This window comes from Dasypus novemcinctus, chromosome 13, assembly GCF_030445035.2.
Source record: "Dasypus novemcinctus isolate mDasNov1 chromosome 13, mDasNov1.1.hap2, whole genome shotgun sequence".
NCBI classification, from domain to species: domain Eukaryota; kingdom Metazoa; phylum Chordata; class Mammalia; order Cingulata; family Dasypodidae; genus Dasypus; species Dasypus novemcinctus.
Genome location: NC_080685.1, coordinates 95,411,349 through 95,433,548, shown reverse-complemented (window position 1 = coordinate 95,433,548; position 22,200 = coordinate 95,411,349). Strand labels below are relative to the sequence as shown.

Here is a 22,200-nt window from a genome sequence, read left to right as displayed (position 1 = left end):
GCCTGCATATGAAAGGCGAGGATGCATTGAGAGAGCATTACAAGGTCCCAGAGAAGACAGGTGATACTGGTTTTAGAGGAGTAAGGATGGGTTTGCAGAAAAGGCAAGAAATGATGGGGTTGTAGGCAGGAGCCAGATAACAGTTATGTAACTGGTTCTTACATGTGCCTTGCTTTCCACCACTCCTTTCTTGTAGAAACACACTCTTCTTGACTTCTATGGTATCATATTTTCTAGTTTTCCCCCTATTTTCTTCTGGACATTCGCAGTATTTTTTCTTTGCTTCTCTTTCTTCATCTTACCTCTACATGTCAGCAATTCTCAGGCCTCAGTCCTGGGGCCTCTTTCTTTATTCACCATGCTCTTTTTAGATGAAGAATCTCTAGGCGATTTAGTCCACTTTTAGGGCTTCCCTTACTCACTATGCAAATAGCAAAAAAAGTTCTAGACCTGTGTATCTACTTGCCTCTTCTACACCTTGACTTGGATACCTTGTAGGTATCAAACTTACCATGCCTAAAGCCAAAGTCAATATTTATACCCCATAAACTTGCACTATCATCCTTTTTTTTAAGTTTAACTCTTACCATCTACCTAGCAGCTCAGGTTGGAAGGCTGGAAGCCATCCTTTGCTCCACTCTCTCCATCACCTCTCATATCTAAATAATTACCAAGCCTCTTACACCTCTGGGCTAGCACAAAACATAGCTCAATGAGGTGTTTAATATATAGCTATCAACTTGTTTTATATTGAATTGGTTTTCACCTATAGACATTGGGAAACACTGATGGATTTTCGGCAATAAATGATGCAAGAAGATTGGCATTTGAAGTGAATCACTGTGGCAGCATGGAGGAGTAAGAGTGGGCAGGATGAGAGGCTGTAAGTGGGACATGGGTACAATAATTCAGGTGGGAGTTGGTGAGCGACCAAGCTAAGACAGAGGTAATGGGGAAGGAGGAAGAGAGATTAGAATGATAGTAGGCAAAACTGGCAGACTTGGCGCTGCGGAAGAGGAAGGGGTCTGGGGTGACTCCCAGGTATGGGAAAGAGAGGAGGAAGGACACATTTGGCAAGGAAGAGAATGTGTTCTAGTTTGGATTTGCTGATTAAGTTTGGCCTATTTATGAGACATACAGACAAAGGTATTTATCGGACAGTTGCCTGGGAATCATGAGTCTGGAGCTTCAGAGAGAGGTTGGGTCTAGAGCTGGAGACTTGAGAAGTTTCAGGGAGTTAGGAGTGGCTGAGACCTTGGGAATGGGGGACATCATCCTGTGATGGGGCAGAAATAAAAGGGAGAGGATGGAAATCTGGCGATTGAGGGAACACCAATGTTTGCCCGAAGCTGGTGGTGAAGTAGAGCAATAGGGTCTTTTTCCTAAATCAGGTACATCAAAGAAGTTCAGTTCTTTTCTCCCTCATACCCAGAATTTAGGCTCAGAGCCCTCTTGGTGTAATGGGCTCATTTTCAAAGTTGATCTGGTCTAATCCTACCGTTGTGTGGTAGGCCCAGTTCTCAGATTTGCCCACAAGATTCCTGCCTCCTGATGTACATGGCCTGTATAATCCCTGGACCTTGTGAACAAGATGGAATAATCACTCTGAAGATTAAGTTATGCCATATGGCATAGCTGATTTTAAGAAAGGGAGATTTATCTAGATGGACCTGATCTATCAGATGAGCCCTAAAAGGGGTAGAAGGAAAGATTCAAATAATGAGAGAGATTGAGAGTGAGGGAGATTTTCCCCCACTGTCTTTGAAGATGGGCAGGGCAATGTGACAAAGAATGTGGATGGCCTTTAGGATCTCAGAGTTGCCCCTAGCTAACAACCAGTAAGAAAACGGGGATGTCGGTCCTAATACCACAAGGAACTGAATCCTTTAACAACAATGATGTGAACTCAGAAGAGGACCCTAAGCTCCAGATGAGAATGCAGTCTGGCTGACACCTGGACATTAGCCCTGGGAGACCCTGGAGCTGCTGTGTCTAGACTTCTGCCTATAGAAGTATGAGCTAAAAAAAGAGTATTGTTTTAAACTGTTAAATTTTTGGCAATTTGCTATGCAGCAATAAGAAATAAAACAAACAGCGTGCTAGGAGCTCCTGCTGTGATGGCAGAAAAAAAACAATTCAAAGCTTGATGAGAACCCATATGTCAGGCCCTTGATATTGATGCTTGCACTCAGGAACCTTGTTCCTGTGAAATTGAAACTTAGCCAAGTAATATATATTGCCTCAGAGTTACCTTCTGAAAATCTCCTTGTTGCTCAAATGTGGCCTCTCTCCAACCCAAAACCAGCATGTAAATTCTCTACTTTCCTCCTGATGTGGGACATGAACTCCCAGGGATAAGACTCCCTGGTATTGGGCGATTATTACCAAGTGCCAACTAGTGATGCATTTGGAGGAAGACCTAACCAAAGGGGAAAATACAAATGAGTTTTTATGGCTAAGAGATTGAGTCAGTGGGTCATTCCTTTTTTATTTTTTTAAGATTTATTTATTTCTCTCCCCTTTCCTCCCCCCACTCCCCCCAGCTGTCTACTCTCTGTGTCCATTCGTTGTGTGGCCCAGGAATCTCTGTCTCTTTTTGTTGCGTCATCTTGCTGTGTTAGCTCTGTGTGTGTGTGGCACCACTCCTGGGCAGGCTGCGCTTTCTTCGCGTGGGGCAGCTCTCCTTGCAGGGTGCACTTCTTGTGTGTGGGGCTCCCCTACATGGGGGACACACCTGTGTGGCACGACCCGCTTTGTGCGCATCAGCACTGCACATGGGCCAGCTCACCACACAGGTCAGGAGGTCCTGGGTTTGAACCCACGACCTCCCATATGGTAGGTGGATGCTCTATCAGTTGAGCCAAGTTTGCTTCCCAGCAGGTCATTCTAAAGGTTATGCTTATGCATGTCTCTGGAGGATCTCACTGACTACACAGTAAACATGCCTCAAGTAGGGGTGCTCCTGAAGGCTCAAGAGACATCTAGACACTATAGACAGGGCAGACAATCTCAGGAAATCAGCACCCTGTTAGTGAGCCTTACCTTGGAATATATGATAACCCATTTCCCCAGTGTATCAGAATTAGACACATTTATAATTTTCCTATACATGGCTCTATAATTAGCACTATATCCATTAAATATATGTCCCAAAGACTTAAATCTTCCTGCTGTTCATATGCTGGTTGAGCCCTGAATCTCAGCAGAGTTGCAGCCAATACTGGACTCACCCAGGACAACTAACAAAAGGATGATGACAACACCCATCCACAAAAAACAGAGTATCTACAACTGCAAGCAAGAGTCCCACCCATCTACCCCATGGGATCTAAGCCCCCTCTCGATTGGAAGTAGAACTGATATCACCATCTCCAACTCTTGAAGATTGAGGAATGAACAAACAAGAGGGGAATGCAATATGGACTGAAGTAGATTTATTATTATTCTAGTAATGGAAGAACTTGTAACATTGATATAAAGACAGAGGTCACCAGACTTTCTGAGGGGAGGGAGAGGGAAGAATAGGTGTAACATGGGGCATTTTGGGAACATTGGAATTGTTCGGCATGACATTGCAGTGATGGATACAGGTCATTATACATTTTGTCAAAACCTATAAAATTGTGTGATGTGAAGTGTAAACCATAAAGTAAATTATAGACCACAGTTAGTAGCAATGCTTTAATATGTGTTCATCAGTTGTAACAAATGTACCACACTTATGAAAGATGGTAATGTGGGAAAGTGTGGGAGGGGTAGATGATGGGTTATATGGGAATCCCCTATATTTTCAATGTAACATTTATGTAAGCTCAAGCTCCTTTAAAAATAAAGAAAAAAAAAAGCTTCATGAGGACTGGGGGAAACTCACTGGGATAGGGAGACTCTGGCTTACATTCTGGGGTCCATTACCATAAGCACTGTAAGTATGCCCTGTATTCCCTTGCCCTTCTCTGATTTTTAAAAATATTTACCAGAAAGGATTTAACCATGGTTGGAGTCCGCTATCTGCTCTATCTAAACCTGCACCCAAGGAGTTTATCATTGCTGGGGGAAATTACCCAACCAAGCTATTTTCTGTAAATTGAAGACTACAACTCTAAAATCAATGTTCAATCATATTTTTATGTTTCCCAAATACTTTTTATTACACTCTGTAAACATTTTATCACACCTTTTCCCCTACTCCTAAAATGCCTATATCCTCTTCTTCCTTATCACCTCATGCATTGGTAAAATAGAAGGTACTGCTTCATCTTCTACTCTTCAAATCTATCTGCATCAGTACCATACCTTCCCTTTCATCAACTGGAAGAAGAATCCCTGATTCTTTATAAAGCTGCCCTTCCATCTAGTCTCTCCTGATCTATTTAAGGTTTTGGGTTCTTTGGGGCTACAAGTAAGAAAATCTAATTAAGAATAGGTAAAAATAAGAAAAATGTATTAACCCCTCCCCCTCCCAAAAGGGAATCTAGGATTAATTAATTTGGTATCTTAACTCTATTGAGAATCCAGATTCTTTCGTCTTTCTAGTCATGTAGCTTTAGCTTGCGGGCTTGCCACAGTCTAGCTTCCACCATGACTCCAAGATAGCTGCCATAGTTCTAGGCATCATATTCAACGACAACATCCAATTAGAAAAGGAGACTGTTCTTTTCTTCTTATCAGCAAAGAAACCTTTCCTCCAATCCTCCGTGAAGACTCCCTTTCATTGGCGTTGAGATAAGCCAACAGTCTTGGGATAACTGGGTCACATGCCCATTCCTAAACTATCTTTATGAAGGAATGGATTACCATCCATTATAAGCTTAGACTGGTACTTCTCAACGTGTGGTCCTTAGTACCAATGGCATCATTATCACCTGAAAACTTATTAGAAAAGCAAATTCTTGTGCCCCACCCAAAGCCTACTCAATCAGAAATTCTGGAAGCTCGACTAGTGATCTGTGTTTAAAAAAGTTCTCTACCGTAATTCGGATGCATGCTAATATTTGAGAACTGGCTTAGCCTAATCAGGATTTATACCAGCTCTGGATAGGCCAATTTTCCCTGAGGATTTGGAAAATGCTGGAGACCTTTTGGCAAGGTGGGTATGGATTTTGGATAGGAAGTCAAATTTCTGCCATATCCTCCCTCTTTCCTGCATCATCATTTTCCCTTCTTTACTATTTATCAGCATACAAATATTGTCTAATATCTATATTTTAAAAAAAAAAACTAGTCTATGATCCCAAATCAAGATCCAGCTGCTGCCAGAATTTGCTCCTCTTCATAGTTAAAACTATTTAAATAGTGTTGTTTACTATCAGTGTATCCATTTCTTCAAAGCCATTCACCCTTTTACTCATTCCTATCTAGCTTCCATTCCCACCATTCCACCAAAACCTTAAGGATTATGGATCTGTTAGCACTCTTGAGATATGACCAGTTCTTTCTTCTTGAAACACTTTTTTCTCTATTTCAGGGACACCACACTTTCCTGTTTTTCATCCTACTATATTGGTTTGTTCTTCCTAGAACCTTGCTTAGAGTCACTTGGGGAGATTTAAAAATTTGTGAAGACCCGGCTATACCCTAGACCAATGAAGCCAGAAATCTCTGTGAGAAGGATGCAGGCATCAGAAAAATTTAAAAATTCTATAGGTGATTCTGATGTGTAGCCAAAATTGAAAATCACTGCCCTTAATGTTGGAAAACTCCAGGGCCCTAACAGGACCGCTGTCCCCCAAATGCCTTATTTCCTTGGGTCAGTGGTTCTTAACCCTGGCTCCATTTTAGAATCATCTCTGGAGCTTTGAAAAATTACCAATGGGAGCAGATGTAGCTCAAGCAGTAGAGCACCTGCCTCCCACATGGGAGGTCCTGGGTTTGGTTCCTGGTGCCTCCTGAAAAAAACAAAAACAAACAACAAGCAAAACAAATGAGAGAACCAGCTCAGGGAAGCCAGTGTGGCTCAGTGGTTGAGCACCTGCTTCCCACATACGAGGTCCTGGGTTCAGTCTTGACCCCAGTACCTCAAAACAACAAAAACAAGAAAAACAACACAACTACCAATGCCTGGGCAACCTGCAAGATGAAGCAATTCTGAATTCCTGGGGTTATTCTAATGTGTAGCCAGAGTTTTCAACCACTTCTAAGTGATTTTCTATAATCCTAGGGTTTAGACTCTTTGAGGGCTGTCTTTTAAAACTTTCTGCAATGACAGAAATGTTTTCTATCTGTGCTTGCCATTGTGGTAGCTGTTAGTTACATATGGCTATTGAACACTTGAGATGTGGCTAAAGTGGCTGATCAGAATTTAATATTTTATTTTAATTAACTTGAATTTAATTTAAATAATCCCATGTGGCTGGTGGCTACCATATTGGACAGCTTAGCTCCATGTACTAATAACTGTTTTTCTCTCCTCAGCTCCAAGCTTACTTATTAAACTGTCTAATTGGTTTGTCTCCTAGGATATCTAATAAGATGTCCTGAACTTAATAAATCAAAAATGAAATCCTTTATTTTTTTTTTGAAAACCTGTTCCTGGGGAGTGGGTGTAGCTCAGGGGTTGAGTGTCTGCTTTGCATGTACGAGGTCCTGGGTGCAATCCCTGGTGCCTCCTGAAAAAACCAGCAACCCAATAAGCCTGTTCTTTCCCATCTTGGTAAATGACAAGGGCTAAAACCCCACGTAGTATAGAGACCATCATTTATTCCCTCCTTTCTCTCATCTTAGTTTCTTTTTTTTTAGCAAGCTGTCAGTTCTACTTCCAAATATATAACTTGACTCCATCCACTTCTCTCCATTGTTACTGCCCCTGGCCTAGGACAAGCTGCCGTTATTTCTCACGTAGGATAGTCAAAGCTAAGAGTCATGAGTGCTTCATACTTTGCGGGTATAACCTTATTAATACTACAAACAATCCTACAAGGTTGTTCAAAGGGGGAAACTGAAAAACAGGAAGCTCCAGTCATGGGCCTGGGATCACACAGCTGGGAAGTGGCAGAGATGAGATGTAAATGCAGACAGTCTGGCTGCAGGGTCCAGGTTCTCACCGTTGCCTGATCTGTCTCTCTGACTGGCTACGAGGCCCCATGACCGTGGTTATTCCCCCTGAAAGCATGTTAGACTTATCTGAGGAACTTAACAAAAATTCCAATTCCCTCAACAGTGCCCAGACCAGTTAGTTGAGTCTTTTGGGGTGGGAGCCAGGCTTCAGAAATGAAAGCACAACCACGAAAACCAAACCTTCCAGGGAATTGACATCCATAGCCAGGGTTGGGAATCGCCCTGCTTGGTGTGACCGGGCCCTTTCCTGTCCCTCCCAATAAAGTGTCAGCTTCCCGCCTTGCTCACGTTGCTCCTACCCCTTTGGCCTTCTACTTGCTCTTCGAAAAGGTCAATTTTTTTCTTGCCACAGGACCTTTGTGATTGCTCTTCCTCTGCCTGGAACACACCTTTCTGGGATTTACGGGATTTGATGAAGACTTTAGAGTTCCTAAGCACTGAAAAGGGCCTCCATCCTGACTGTGTAAATAATAATTTAAAAACAATATTAAACTTTAGAATATGTATAGAGAGGATCTATGTGCCAGTCACTTCCATGTCTTTTTTTGAAATGTGAAATATAAACTTTCTTCAAAAGAAATTGTGGTGCCCCTACTTTGCTGGCACCATAAAACCATGCTTTGCCTGCCTTGGGAAATCCAGCACTAAATCTTTTGGGCCGTCCCAAGGGTCACTTCCTCAGAGAAACTTCTGTTATTCTTCCTTTCTAAAGGGACTCTCCTACTTTTCTGAGACCCTACCCCCTGTCAATCATATCTCCCTGTTTTAAAAATATTTAATAGAAAGTATCACAATCTGTAATTGTCACATTAAAACATTTTTTTGTTGTTGTTTGTTGTCCCCTCCGTGAAGGCAGAGGCTTGTCAGTCTAGTTTGCTGCTTTTAACCTCCTCACCCAGCACAATGACTGGCACAAAATATGTGCTCAAGAATTGTTTCTGGAGTGAATGAATGAAAGAATGAATGCAGCTGATGTACGGGAAGTGGCAGTGAATATGTTAATCCCAAAGCAGATGAGCCAGCCTGGATTGTTACTCTGTAAAAGGCTGTCTTCCTGGGGTTGGATGGGAGAAGTGAATTCACAAAAAGGGAGGACTCCAATTGAAGAAAAGAGGGTCCTGGTTCCAGCAAGCTGGTGAGAGGCTCCAGGCTAAGGAGGGAGACTGCAGCAGGAACATGCCACAAAACTGGATGGATTCTTGGGGGCATGAAAGATACTATTTATTTTTAGGTTGTAATTTCTCTGTGTCATCTCTATGCTTTTAGTAAAGTTTCTTAAACTAAATAGCTCTGCATTTTGTTCGTTGGGGGAACGGAGGAAGAACCTTGTGCTCATGCTATGGGGCCAAAATAGACTGGAGAGATCAGTGGCAGCGTGGAGAGGGGGTTACCAGAAAGCTGGAAGTGTTTGAGAGAGAAGCCCAGAGTGAGAGAGCACAAGCAGACGCTAGAATGAATTTGTATTGTATGTTTCCTTAGACTCTCAGAATTATTGTTATTTGGTTAGTAGAGGAAAGAATAACTCTTGGATGGTTAAAAAAGTTGAGATCACTCAGTGTTGCAGTTTGATATGGTTATGAATTCCAAAAATAGATACTGGGTTATGTTTGTAATATTTTCTGTACTTGGGCGTGATTAAGTTATGATTAGTGCTTTGATTGGACCACATCAACAAGGGGTAGGGACTCAAAGATAAAAGTCATGGTAAAGGAGAGAGTTGAGGGTTTCTGATGTTGGAGTTTTGATGTCGGAGTTTGATGCTGAAGCCTTAAATTGGAGCCCCAGGAAGTCAGCACACAGAGGAAAGAGAAGCAAGGCCCAGGAAGAGAAGACCTGAGCCAGGAGAAGAACACAGAGGAGTAGAGATGGCTCCTTAGACACAGCAGAAACCCCAGGGAGAGAGACAGGGCTGTTCACCTGAGAGTCTATAACTGACCTTGTGGAGAAAACAGAGAAGCTGAGCCCAGAGGAACCCAGGAAACCTGAACCTCACAGATGTCGGCAGCCATTTTGCTCCAACATTGGAAATAGACTATGGTGAGGGAAGTAAGTTACGCTTTATAGCCTGGTATCTGTAAGCTTCTACTCCAAATAAATACCCTTTATAAAAACCAACCAATTTCTGGTGTTTTGCATCAGCACCCCTTTGGGAGACTAATACACTCGGGTTGCATAATTAATAAATTATTTGATAATTATGTGATTAATGCGTAGCCCTTATGGGACAGTAGTTTCTTTCTGGACAGTGATTGTGTCTGACTTGTTTACTGCTGTGTTGTGGTGCCTGGCATTGAATAGATGCGCAATAACTCTTTGTTGAATGAATGAATGGTTCTGGATGTTTTTATGTCTCTGGGTCATAAGTCAGAAGGGATTGCTGAGATGTGATGAGAAAAATTGGAAAATATACCCAGGCTCTGAGGATACAGACTAGGCAGGAGGTAGGGACAGAAGAGCAGGTCAATAGATGAACTGATCTGCTGGGACTATCCAGACCCAAGCTTCAGAACTCCTGGACAGCTGTGGACTAAGCAGGCACTGTCAGAGACCCAGCAAGATGATCAGAAAAGCAGCAGATTGGACACATAGAGGCGGTGTAGACGAAAGAAGCTGCTCGCCAGTGCGCACATCAGCACCCAGGACACTGCTCCATGAAGACAGTGAATGGACATAGAGAAAAAAATATTTCTAGATATTCTAGATCCCATTTGGCCACGTGAAGGGGTTTCTTTAGCATACGAAACTTTGGCATTCATTGCCCAAAGGTTGGGATGGGGTTGAAACCACCAGTGGGACATGATATTGTTGGCAGTGGAGGGACAGGCAGGGACTGACAGACTTTTGCTACACATTTCCTGGATCTTTGGGAGGCCTCAGAGAATCCTCAAAACATGTTTAGGAATTCTTGCTTCCTCAGGTCCTCTCTCCATCTGTGTCCTCTTCTCCCCAAGATCCACATTTACTCCTTTCATCACCTCCCAAGCCTCTAAATGCTGGGTCTTGAATGCTTCAAGTGCCTGGATCCATGGTCTGATTCCAGAAGTATTTCAGTTCCATACACCAAAAGTATGGTCAGTTTGGTGCCTGTCTTCTCATCCCTAAGTACCAACCACGGCTCATAGAATAGAAAGTTGGCATATGACTCAAGGCTGCACAGCCTTGGAAGCCTGCTGGTCAGTGGGTCAGCTCATCCTGAATCTATCTAGGTTCTAATTCTTAAAAAAAAACAAAAAACTATTACTTCTTTTACTTGGTGATTTTCTCTTGATTTTGTCTTGAAAGGGAGTTATGGGGTAATATTTATGGCATTGTATTCCTCACACTTTTTTTTTTTAAAGATTTATATTTATTTCTCTCCCCTCCCCCCATCCCTCGTTGCCTGCTCTCTGTGTCCATTCGCTATGTGTTCTTCTGTGACCACTTCTAACCTTATCAGTGGCACCAGGAATCTTTGTTTCTCTTTGTTGCGTCATCTTGTTGTGTCAGCTCTCCATGTGTGCCGTGCCATTCCTGGGCAGGCTGCACTTTCTTTCGCGCTGGGCGGCTCTCCTTACGGGGCGCACTCCTTGCGCATGGGGCCCCCTTACGCGGGGGACACCCCTGCATGGCATGGCACTCCTTGCGTGCTTCAGCACTGTGCATGGGCCAGTTCCACATGGGTCAAGGAGGCCTCAGGGTTTGAACCACTGACCACCCATGTGGCAGGCGGACACCCTATCCATTGGGCCAAGTCCACTTCCCTCAACACTTTTTGTTTTAGGTTTCCCTTGCCCCAAGAATCTATGCCAATAAATCAGTATCTGTTTATTGAACACCTACTACATGCAAACACCGAGCTATGCATCAATTAGGTGCTACAAGTAATTGGACTTGCCATCAAAGAATCTGCAATCCAGGTTTGGAGACAAATCACAAAATAATAAAAAATTAGCCATAAATATGTACATTTGACATAGAAGGGATTTACAAAACAGAACAGAACTGATTACCAATTGAGTTGTAGAGGTCAGGTCTACTGTGGGATTTTGAGAAGAATTTATGGAGAATACCTGTAAAACTCTAATGATCCAAGAGTTGAGCTGAGCCTTGAATTTAGGATTTTGCTAAGTACACAGGTGGTAGAGAGGGCAGTGCAGACAGGCAGAGCAGGATGAATTGAGCCTTAGTCAAAGGAGTGATGGCTGGACCAGAACACTGGTGAGAAGAGGGAGCAGTATGACTTAAGGTCAGAAATGCAGACTTTTCAGCAGGACCCTGAATGCCGGGCTGAGGACTCTGGACTTTCACCTGGAGGTAATGGAGATAGTACAGGACAAACACCACACCACATCCAAAGCGTAGCAAAGGGAGTGCTCGGCCAAAACTCACAAGATAGAAGAAAAAAGTAAAGGCACGTGTGTGTGCAAGCACGTGTCTTACCAAGGCCTTGGAAAAGATCGAGGTATTCCTGTATCTGCAAGCTCTGTCTGGGTCCATGGTGTGATTTGGCTGGGTGCGTTAGGCTGCGGCAGTAAGAAGAGTCTCCAGAGCAAAGGTCATATGGCGACTGCTTCCTTCCTCTAAGTCCGTGTAGAGGACTGCTGTGAGAGGCTGAGCCACCATTTATCCAGCAGCTTTCTGAGCCCTTCTGCATGGGAGTGTTTTATTCTCATGTGCTAGTGCCATCAAGTGTTTTCTTGAACTCAGAGCTACTGTACCTCTTCAGTCAGTTTCCTGAGCCACCTGAAGTGACACCTACTACATTTCAACAGTTGTCTGAGAGAAAAAAGTCTTAACGTACAACCTGGGTGGGTGATCAGCCATCCCACTTTGCCTGGGACTGACGATTTCCTGGGATGCAGAAATTTCAGTGTGAAAATGAAGAGAGTGTGGACAAATCAGAATTACTGGTCACCCTACCACACACCAGAACCTTCTTGAAGATTTGCCCCTGCTCCAGTGGTTTTTCTCCTTAGAGACTGAGTGGCATTCATGTCTTATAGATATTTATCTTCTGGCTATAATTTGCAGAGATCTCGTGTTCTATGTTTTGAAGGTTTTTCTGGGGGACAATCTTGTATGTTCTAGTTTCTGGAAGTCTAGAATATTTACCACAGTCACTTTTCCTTCCAGTTTACTTGTGGTGTCATAGTCTATAAATTATCCCATATAACAATTCTTTTTTTTTTTTTTTGTAATAAAAACAGATTCTCTCAATCTTAGGAGAACCAAATATGGAAACGGAAAGAGCATGGACTATGGAAACTTGAAGATCTGGTGTTGACTTTTTTTTTTGTTTTGGTGTTGACGTCTGGTTTTACCATGTACTGATTGTGGTACACAGCACTATGTGCTCAACAAGTCCAACTTTATTTTCCTCTTTGGGGCACATGGGAAGATTATGTAGGGGTCATGTAAGTAGTTCTGGCCAATGGCTTATAAGTAGAAGTGATTGGATAATTTTAAATTAGAAGCATAGAATAACTGGGAAAGGTTCCTCCATGCTGTCTCTAATTTAACTGCAGGGACCTTTAAGGCAATTTGTCCTGGATGGTTCAGCTACACAGTAGTAGAAATCTCTGTGTGATCTTGTTAGAGGAACCCCTGTCCCCTTGCCCTGCCCTACCATGATGTTAAGGCATTCAGAAAACTGTGTTTATATTTTAGGGAGATTATTGGCAGATGGGGAACTTCTAGAGCAGGGCTTTTAAACAAGGGGTCCATTTTCTTGAATTTAAATGCAAAATACACATTATTCTTGTTGGTGCGGGTGTGAAATAGTTATTAAATAATACACAGTATAGTGTGGACTTCATAAGGGGTCCTTGGTATTCACCTGACTGGTAAAGGGGTCCGTGGAACAAAAAAGGTTAAGAACCCCTGTTCTAGAGGAAGATGACCAGGGTAGGAAAAGTCTGGAAACCATGGGACTGAGTGGGTAACGTATTACAAGTAGCGTTGCCAGATTTAGCAAATAAAAGTACAGGGATCATAGTAGAATTAGAATGTCAGGTAAACACTGAATAATGTTATCCTATAAATAGGTCCTAGGCAATATTTGGGACTTAATACTAAAAATTATTTGTTGTTTATCTAGAATTCAAATTTTGCTGGGAGAATTGTATTTTATCTGGCTCTTCTTACCACAAGGAGCTCATGGTCTCTTGCTAGAGACAAGGCAGACACAGGAGCCAGAGGCAGCCTCACGGGAATGAGCTCAGGCATATTTATACTTGAGCAATGTGAACTGCAGGAAAGATCACGGAATCAGGTGGCATTATCTAGGGAGAATTTCATGGGAGAGGCAGGTTTGGATGAAGGTAGGGATTTTAGTTATTGCTTCCTCTTTTATCCTGAAATATAGATGAATGAGAACAGACTCACTTTCTTTGCTTTTGGTTTCAATTTTGCTCTAATATACACCTGCAGTTATGAAATACGAAGAGAAGGGGTTGGCAGTCACTCCTCAGGTTTTCAGCCTTCCCTCCCTTCCTTTATTCTCTCCTACCTTCCTCACACATTTATCCAGTGCAAACATTTATTGAGGAACTGTGGTAATAAATCTAACAGCTCCGTGAAGCAATGCTTTTTATGAAGGGGAAACCATAGCTTACCAGATCTCCAGTGATTTGGAAAATTTGTCTTTTTCCTTCTTGGGCAATGTGTGGGCATGCGGGAAGGGGGCTCAGGGCAAAGGAGGGAGCTGAGAGAGGATGAACCAAGCAGGGGTGATGTTTAGCTGGACGAAACTTCCTTCATCTGCATCTTTTCACTTTATTATTTACCAGCACTTATAGTAAAAATGCTCACTGTGGAAGAAGAGAGCATGCAGAGACGTAAAGAGAGCTGGGAAATGTTAGCATTTTGGATTGTTTCTCCTCTCTTCTCTCTGAGCATTTTTATTCTTTTGAGTTGAGTTTATACTTACTTTTCTGATTTTTCCCATTTAACAGTTTCTCAGAAACATTTCCCCAGGTTATTAAAACCTCCTTATCAATATTTTAGATCATAGGGAGGTCAGTTTGGAATTATACATTAAGGGAAAGAATTAGATTGGGGAAGGACTTATCACCCTTATCTGATGGGAAATTGACCAACTTTGATGTGTACAAGCTGAACTCTGCGAAAGGAAAGTACCTTTTCTCTACAACCCTTACACTTGCCCAGCAACTGCTCTGTGTTAAATTGTCAGCCTGTTGTCCAGACTAAAATTTGTCCAAATTTGTATATCGCTGTGAGTACAGAACCAGGTCTTGAAATTTCATCGATCTCATTCTGAAGTCTAGGCTTTTAACTACTGTCCTATACCTTGAGTATCACTTGGGGAGGTTTTAAAACATACGGAATATCCCGGCCACTCTGCAAGCTAATTAAATCTCTGGGGCGAGGTCTGGCATTGGTATATAAAGTTTTAATTTCTCCAGATAGTTCTAAGGGGCAGCTTGGGTTGAGACACTAAAATCCAATACCTTTATCTTCAAATGATGAAACTGAGGCCCAGAGAGGCGCTTGCTTGAATTTACAAATCTATCAAGTGGCAGAGCTGGAGGTCTAGGACAGGGTTCTTAGCCAGGGGTCCATGGACTGTGGAAAGATTTCAGGGGTTCTGTGAGCTTGAATTGAAAATTGAAAAAAAAAAAAACATTTTTCTCGTGGGGACGTGTTGGTGCAGGTGTGATATATTTATTAAATAATACACAGTATAGTGTCGACTTAGTATGATTTTTATTTTGCTATAGCATGTTCTGAGTGCCGTGAATAACTGTCTGCAAAACGGTTGGTAAGGGTGGCGGAGATGGTTTTATGATGCCGTGGGAAAGCGCAAATTTCTAAATGTTTGCCGAAAGTGACCGTTTCAACAGATATTGAACTGTGTTAGGTTATCAGGTATTGAAATGATAGGAAAGATGTAAAACATAATTTTGAATAATCCCAAAGTAAGGATATGCTGATGTTGAGTGTCATGAAACTATCTGCCACTACTTTCTGAGAAGGCCTCCGTGGTTTTTCACCTGACTGGCAAAGGGGTCTGTGAAACAAAAATGGTTAAGATCCCCCAGTCTAGGATTCTGCACTAGACCCCTCCATAGCCACAGGCTCTGCAGGAAGGTGCCGAATGTATCTCCCGGGTGCAGTGGATGTGCCACAATGATGGAAGAGTTTGTTGATGTGGGAGGGGTGGCGTGGGTGGGGTGGGGGGTATATGGGGACCTCATATTTTTTAATGTAAATTTTAAAGGAAAATAAAGAAGGAAAAAAAAAAAAGCTTTTAGGCAGCAATGATTACAGGCACTAAGCCAGACACACCCAAACTCCCTTCCACCGCAAACCCTAAGGTGCTTATTTCTCCACTCAGCCCTCCAACGCCCATTTGAACATTAGAACATTTAGTTTGCCTCTCCAGTGGTCCTTACAGGGATCATATCTAGAAGTTTAAAGTCCCGCGGGTTTGTTTTGGGTCTGGGGGGGCGGCCCTGCGTGAAGGTCCCAGGTCCCTCTCAGCCCATGCTCTGCCTCCCCTTTCCCCAGACGCTCCCTACCTTCCCCACGGATGCGACGCTGTTGCTCCCTTCAGTCTAGTCTCTCCCAGGTGAGCCTGGGCCAGCTCCGCACGGCAAGTCTGTGGCCGAAGGTCACAGAGGCTGGGCTTAGGCCGGCATGCTTGAATTCCTAGGGGGGGAATGGCTGGCTAATAAAAAGGAGGTAGAGGTGGTTGTGGGGAGAGGAGGAGGCATGTGCTGTCAGGGTGGTGATAGGCCAGCCTGTCTGTCAGAGGAAGGGGGAGGGTCTGGGAGGGTGGCGGAGTTGGCCGGAGGGCCAGGGGGTCAGGCCTCTGCTCGGGGAGGCAGCGGCCAGGGGGCGGCGTGCAGCCTTGCTGAGCTGCAGGCTTCTCTAGGCCATGCCCCTCAGGAAGGAGGGGTAGGGCATTTGGGGGTGAACCAACCCTGAGGTGGCCCAGGAGCTTGATGCCGGGTTGGGTGGGGGATTCCCCTATCCTTGGTGAAGGGGAAATTGAGTCATCCTGTTATGCTCTTTTTTCATCTCGTCATCCTTCCGCAATGAATGTCCAGTCAACTTCTCCGCCTGCCCTCTCCTTACGAGGCGCTCATGTCCTCACTCGGTGTGAGGGGAACCCCTGCTGCTGGGTGTGGGAGGCCTCTGAGATGCGGGACACGGAGTCCAGCACCTTCTGCATCTGCTCCCACACAAGAGGGGTTGTCAATGTGGAAAACAAACAAGGAGGCAGCTGAAGGCGTCTGTTTTGGGCATCACCGTCTTACTTGGAGCCCCTGGTCCACATCAGTGCTCCAACGGTTTGGAACAAAGGCTCAGACAGGAATTTTCCAATATTGGGCCTTGATTCGATTTAGGAAATGTCAAGTCCAGATTCTAGTGGATTTGGTCAAGTATTACCAAGGTAGAGACAGGGAATTTAGGAGATGGGACCCATCTTAGGCCCTTATGTAATGGCTGAGAATCAGGGTTCTGGAGCCAACCGGCCTGGGTTCAAAGCACCGCTTATTAGCTGAAGCCAAGTTATTGAAAACATGCCTCATTGTCTTCATCTGCAAAATAAAGACCATTAGGTTTCTACCCCGAGAGGGATGTGGGTATTAAACGAGTTAATAGACAAAAAAGGCTCAGAACAATACCTGGCACTCTGAAAGAATTCGGTGAAATGTTTGCTCTACTTATTTTAGGCTGACTGCCAGATTTCTCCCAGACCTCAGGCCCAAGCCAGTGTGCACAGTTCGTGGTTGGGTGGTCATTCAGGTTGGGCAGGGGAGAGTCGGGGAGAGGGGAGGGCACGGAATGGAGTGTCCCGAGACAGGCAGCCCCGGGCTCCCGTCCTGCTCGCGGCTCGTCCTTGTCTGAGGCTGGAACTCCCATGTGTGTCTTAGTCACACAGCAGGCCCATCTGGAGAGGCTGATGGAAGAGTGACAAGTTGTCTGGGCAGCTGAACAGTGGCGCTGGAGAGGAGGACCACGCCGGCCTTCATCACGTGGCAATCCCAGGCCCACGCCTGGAGCCCACCCTGTCCCACAGACGAAGACTCAGCCATGACTCACCAGGTTCAGGTGGTACCTGAGCCTTACTCACCTGGCCTCCCTCCTAACACCTGCGGTTCTGTAGTCACAGGCTGGACCGGGCCCTCTTAGCCTCTCTTTACTCTTCTCGCCTTTCCTTCTTTTCTCCTTCCCTTGCTCCCTATCCCTTGAAGCCTCATTGATTAGATGTTGGCTGATCCCCCTGGCAACTTGGATGTCTTCAGCCTGACAGATGGACGATGGAGACAGTAGCTGCTAATGCCACCCCCACGCTCTATTAGAGATATTGCTAGGGATGACTGATAAGCAGGAAAGACGGAAACTGCCTGTATTAACAAGGTGACATTTCTAAGCCCTGAGTGTAGGTGCCTCAAAGAAGACCCCTGCCCCCAGCAGCTGGCTGAGGCATGAACATCCACTATTAGCAATCCATTCTGGTGACCCCAAACCCCAGACTCTGCCCCCTGTGAGAATGCAACTCCATCAAAGGGAAACAGGGCACCCGTTAAGCCATCTCAGAGATTTACACTTCAGGGTGAAGCCATTCATTCCCCAAATATTGAGCACCCAGGCTGTGCCAGGCCCTCTCTCTAGGTACTTGGAATACAGCAATGAACAAAACAGACAGAAATCTCTGCTTTCTTGGACCTTACATTCTAGTGAGGGGAGACAAACAATAAACATGATATATAGGTAAATTCTATTGTTGGTTAGAAGGGGGTTAAGTGTTACAATAAACTGGATAGTCAGAGTAGGCCTCGTGGCATCTGAATAAAGCCTGAAAGGAGCTAAGGGAGTAGGACTTGCAGATATCTGGAGCAGGAGAGTTCCAGGTAGAGGCTGCAGCTGGTGCGAAATCCATGAGGCAGAAGCAGACCTGGCAATTTGGGGGCACAGGAAGGGGGCCAAGTGGCAGGAGCAAAGGGAGAGGGGGCTAGCAGAAGTAGAGGTAGAGAGGGGATGGTGGGGGGGTGACTCAGGTCATGTAAGGCCCCCTGGATTCTCTGTGAGAGCCTGAGTGAAATGGGTAACTCGTGCAGGCTTCTGAGCAGAGGCATGGCATGGCCCGTTGGGTTGGGGCCAGAATGCTGACCCAGTTAGCAGGCTACTGCAGACATCAGAGCAAGATAGACTCAGGCCAAAGGGCTGAAGTGGAATCCGGTTGCCTTTGGAAGGAGGGCAGACAGAATTTGCTGATAGATTGATGTGGGTGTCAAGGAGTCAAGGGTGATTTACCAGCCGATTTCCCGAGCTTCAGTTCTAAGGAGCCAGGGCTCCAGGAGGGATGAGGATGGGTGGCATGGAGAGAGGGGAGGGGGGCAGAGAGGGCAGGCTGTGGCACTCAACACCCACACCCCCGCTTTAGCCCTGGCCAGACCCTAACTCAGCCTCTGGCTCTATTCTAGGTCTCTCTGTCTTGAAACAATTTGGCTTCTGAAGTTCTAAAGCCTGGATCTGGGGCCATGGAGTTCTGGGGGATTGGATCCCCACTTGGAATTCTCCATGTCCCTGGGGGGTGAGAATGCCTGGGATACCCTTGGGGTCTCCATAAAGAACGTCCAGGGCTTTTTGGGAGTACGTGGTAGGGGGTGGGGTGGGTGTAGAGCAACTGCTACTTTCCTCCTGCAAAGCCAAACCACTCCCGGGACTTGCCTCAGCCTGTCAAATCTGAGACGCCAAATTCTTTATTTTATTTTATTTATTTCATTGAATTGTCTTTTTTTTTTAAAAAAAGATACAAAAACCAAATTCTTAATTGCCTGGTCTCTGGGCTCATAACGGGGAGTAGGAGGGGAATTTAAAGGGCTCCAACCCCACCTGGCAAGGCGCACCACCCCCTGCCCCACCTTGTCTGAGGATCTGGGATTGCAATACCTGCTCTCTTCTGCTGAATTAATTACTAACGAATCCTTTGTCACATCTGCTTTCCTAGTGATGGGCCTGGGAGAGCTAAACCAGGCCCCACAAAGGCAGCTGTGTTCTCAGGCCCTGCAGGGGCGGGGATGCCTGCCTTGCTTTATTAGTCCAGAGAGGTTTTACCAGGGAGGCTCCAGCCCTCCCTTCCAGCACTTGTGGCCGGGTCTGTTTCCTGGCCCTCTAGGCGGGCATTCCTGCCCAGGGAGGGAGGGGAGCCCAATGCTCCCTGGAGCCAGGGGCGGTGACTCACAGGTACTCACCTGTTGGCCAGCTCCCTGCCCACGCTGCAGAAGGAGCCGGAGGGGAGGCATTTAGTTACCCTGTTTATTCCTGGTAAACTTTCCTTGGATGAGTTGGGCTTTGTTTGACCCCTTCTCTACGAAGCCTAGTCCTTTAAGGATCTTCCAAATTCCCCAAGAAATAGGGATTTTCCACTTTGCACTACCCTGGCAGGGGTTCAGCATTTCCCAGGCTCCTGCAGGTTTAGGACTCCTCACTTTTCAGCCCAAGTGTCAGGTCTGGGGTTATAATCCTCAATCTACAAACTCTGGCCTTTGTGTGCTCTGCCTGCTCGTCTATCCGGGGTGGCCGGGGTCACTTGGCACAAATGTGAGCCCCCTTCCCCGCCCCAGGAATCCTGGTCCCTAATGATCGCTACCGTTTGCCTGGTGCGTCCTGTTTGCAGTGCCCCTCCCTCCGCTCCCCCCAGCCACCCACAGACAGGCGGGCACGGCCGAGCTTGCCGAGGCCTCTTGCACTGACCCACCTGCCCAGTCCCGTCCTGGCAGATGGGGGTGCGGTGACGGCAGATGGGTGTGTCGGCTGCCAGATTCCTGAGACCCGCCCAGCAGCTGGGCTGCACCCAGCCAGGGAGTCTCCAGAGGTGAGGCTGTGGTTTAAAATCTTGGAGCCAGGAAGGGAGACCCCCACATTCCAGGGGAGAAAGAACGGCAGCAGCCACGGAGCGGAGCGAGGTGCGTTACTGCCTTCCCCTGCCTGGTGGGGGCAGGATGGGGTGCCGGCTGTGTTTCTGGGTGCCTGGGGCCTGGTTGCAGGGCCTGACTGAATTCTTCCTGGGAGCCATCCCTAGTGAGCTCCCCTGCAAACGGCGGGTTAAAAAATGTCTGCCACTGTTTGGATTTCTTTTTCTCATCTGATAGGCGCCTCAATGACTTAGAAGAAAGGAGAGCAGATCTGGGGCAGAGGAAAGGGTGGGCTGGCGGGGGAGAGCTCTTTTTGTGTGCTGCTCAGGATGCCAGGATCTGGGCGTATTTCCAGCCTGGGGGGTGAAGCAGGGGAGTGTTGGATGAAAACCGGAAGACGGGTCTGCCCTGTAGGCCACCATGAGCTGGGGGGGGCCTCAGGCCACACCTCTCCTCCCTGGGCCCCAGACTGTTCTGGGAGGGGACTGGGCACTGATTTCAAAGCATTAAGATGTATGCTTTAGAGAAGCTAGGAGTGACCCCAGCTCCCTTCTCCCCCTGCCTTGCCCACCCCTCACCCCTGCATCCCCGTCAAAGGAGCTGATGCCTGTCATTGGAGAGCAAGTGTCCAACCCAAGGCAGAGGTGGCACTGCAGGGGGAAGGGGGGAGTGGGCCCCGCAGGGCAGGCCTGCCTCTTGGGCCGGGCGGGCAGTGCTGGAGTCTCTGGCCCTAGACTGCTCCAGAATCCCTGCTCGGCTGTCCCGCAGAGCCTTGGCCCACAGCTGGAGGCATTCTGGGTTGCTTCCCTTTCAGAAGAAATCCTCAGCCACTTCGTAAAATATGCCAGGCCTGCCTCTCTCCTCATCACATCCCAGCGACCTGCTTATCTCAGGGTTGTGGCCACCGCAGCTGGTCCTCAGGTGGCTCTGGGTACTGCTGGAGACCATGGCAATGGAAGAAGAGGGCTCCTCCCCGGGCCTTTTGTGCGTATCCACCTTTGGGCCTGGAGGCTGGGCCAGTGAAGGCTGCTGGTCCGGCATGAGAAAGGCCAGTCCTTCCTCTTGGGGCAGCAGCAAGGCCTGGGACCTTGCTACAGCTTTCCTCCTGCAAAAGGCCCAGGCCTTTCCTGCTTGCTTGTTGTTCTTATGACTGTGTGGGACAGACAGAGTCGAATCTTCTTCCCTCCCATTTCAGAGGAGGAGGCTGAAGTCTGGGAGAGGACTGGACGTTTTTCCAGGGCACCCTGTGAGTCACATGCCAGCTGGGACAGGGTTCCAGCAGGGGCCTGGTATTTTTCAAGCTTTTGGCTACAAACGTGCCTGCCTACTGATCAGAAGTGTTCCAGCTCAAGACCTTAGGGTCTTGGGTTCTTTTTTTTTTTTAAAGATTTATTTTATTTTATTCTCTCCCCTTCCCCCCCCCCCCCCCGCCCAGTTGTCTGTTCTCCGTGTCCATTTGCTGTGTGTTCTTCTTTGTCCGTTTCTGTTGTTGCCAGTGGCATGGGAATCTGTGTCTCTTTTTGCTGCATCACCTTGCTGCGTCAGCTCTTCGTGTGTGCGGCGCCATTCCTGGGCAGGCTGAACATTCTTTCGCACTGGGCGGCTCTCCTTATGTGTGCACTCCTTGCGCGTGGGGATCCCCTACGCGGGGGGCACCCCTGCATGGCACGGCACTCCTTGCGCGCATCAGCACTGCGCATGGGCCAGCTCCACATGGGTCAAGGAGGCCCGGGGTTTGAACTGCGGACCTCCCAGGTGGTAGACGGATGCCCTATCCATTGGGCCAAGTCCATTTCCCTGGTCAGGGGTTCTTAACCGGGGGTCCACAGACCCCCAAAGGGACCATAGAAAGATTTCAGGGGATCCGTGAGCTTGAATTGAAAATTCAAAAAAAATATTATTCTCGTGGGGACATGTTGGTGCGGGTGTGAAATATTTATTAAATAATACACAGTATAGTGTGGACTTAGTAAGTGGTCTGTGGTTTTCACCTGACAAGCAGAGTGGCCCATGGAACAAAAACAGTTAAGAACCCCTCTGCCCTAGGTGAAGGATTTTGAAAAAACAAGTCCAGGAACAGGAAAGAAAAGGGGGTAGTGGGGCCTGGCAGTGGCGGTAGGGTTTTGCATTTTACCCAGGCTACTTTGCTCTGTTCCAGGTGAGGCCCATTGGCTGAAGATGTGGCCACTTCTTCTCCTGATTTTTGGTAAGTATCTTTTCCCATCCTTCTAAGCTCTGTGATAGAGGAGGGAGGCAATGGCCATGGAGTGTGGATGGG

At 46.4% G+C, this 22,200-nt stretch overlaps 1 protein-coding gene across 7 annotated transcripts in view; it reads left to right on the top strand.

Annotated features, from left to right (window-relative positions):
- LAMB3 (laminin subunit beta 3) overlaps positions 1-22,200 on the top strand; it is a 70,690-nt gene that overhangs the window by 8,574 nt on the left and 39,916 nt on the right. For 2 of the 7 annotated variants that reach the window (XM_058275138.2, XM_071207705.1), the window contains exon 3: positions 22,081-22,128. In XM_058275138.2, coding sequence (XP_058131121.1) covers positions 22,101-22,128 — 28 coding nt within the window. In that variant the 5' untranslated portion in view covers positions 22,081-22,100. Of the gene's footprint in view, positions 1-1,906; positions 2,013-19,177; positions 19,974-20,334; positions 21,169-22,080; positions 22,129-22,200 lie in introns of those variants that run through there. The other 5 variants (XM_071207704.1, XM_058275136.2, XM_071207706.1 and 2 more) reach the window with 5 other exon arrangements.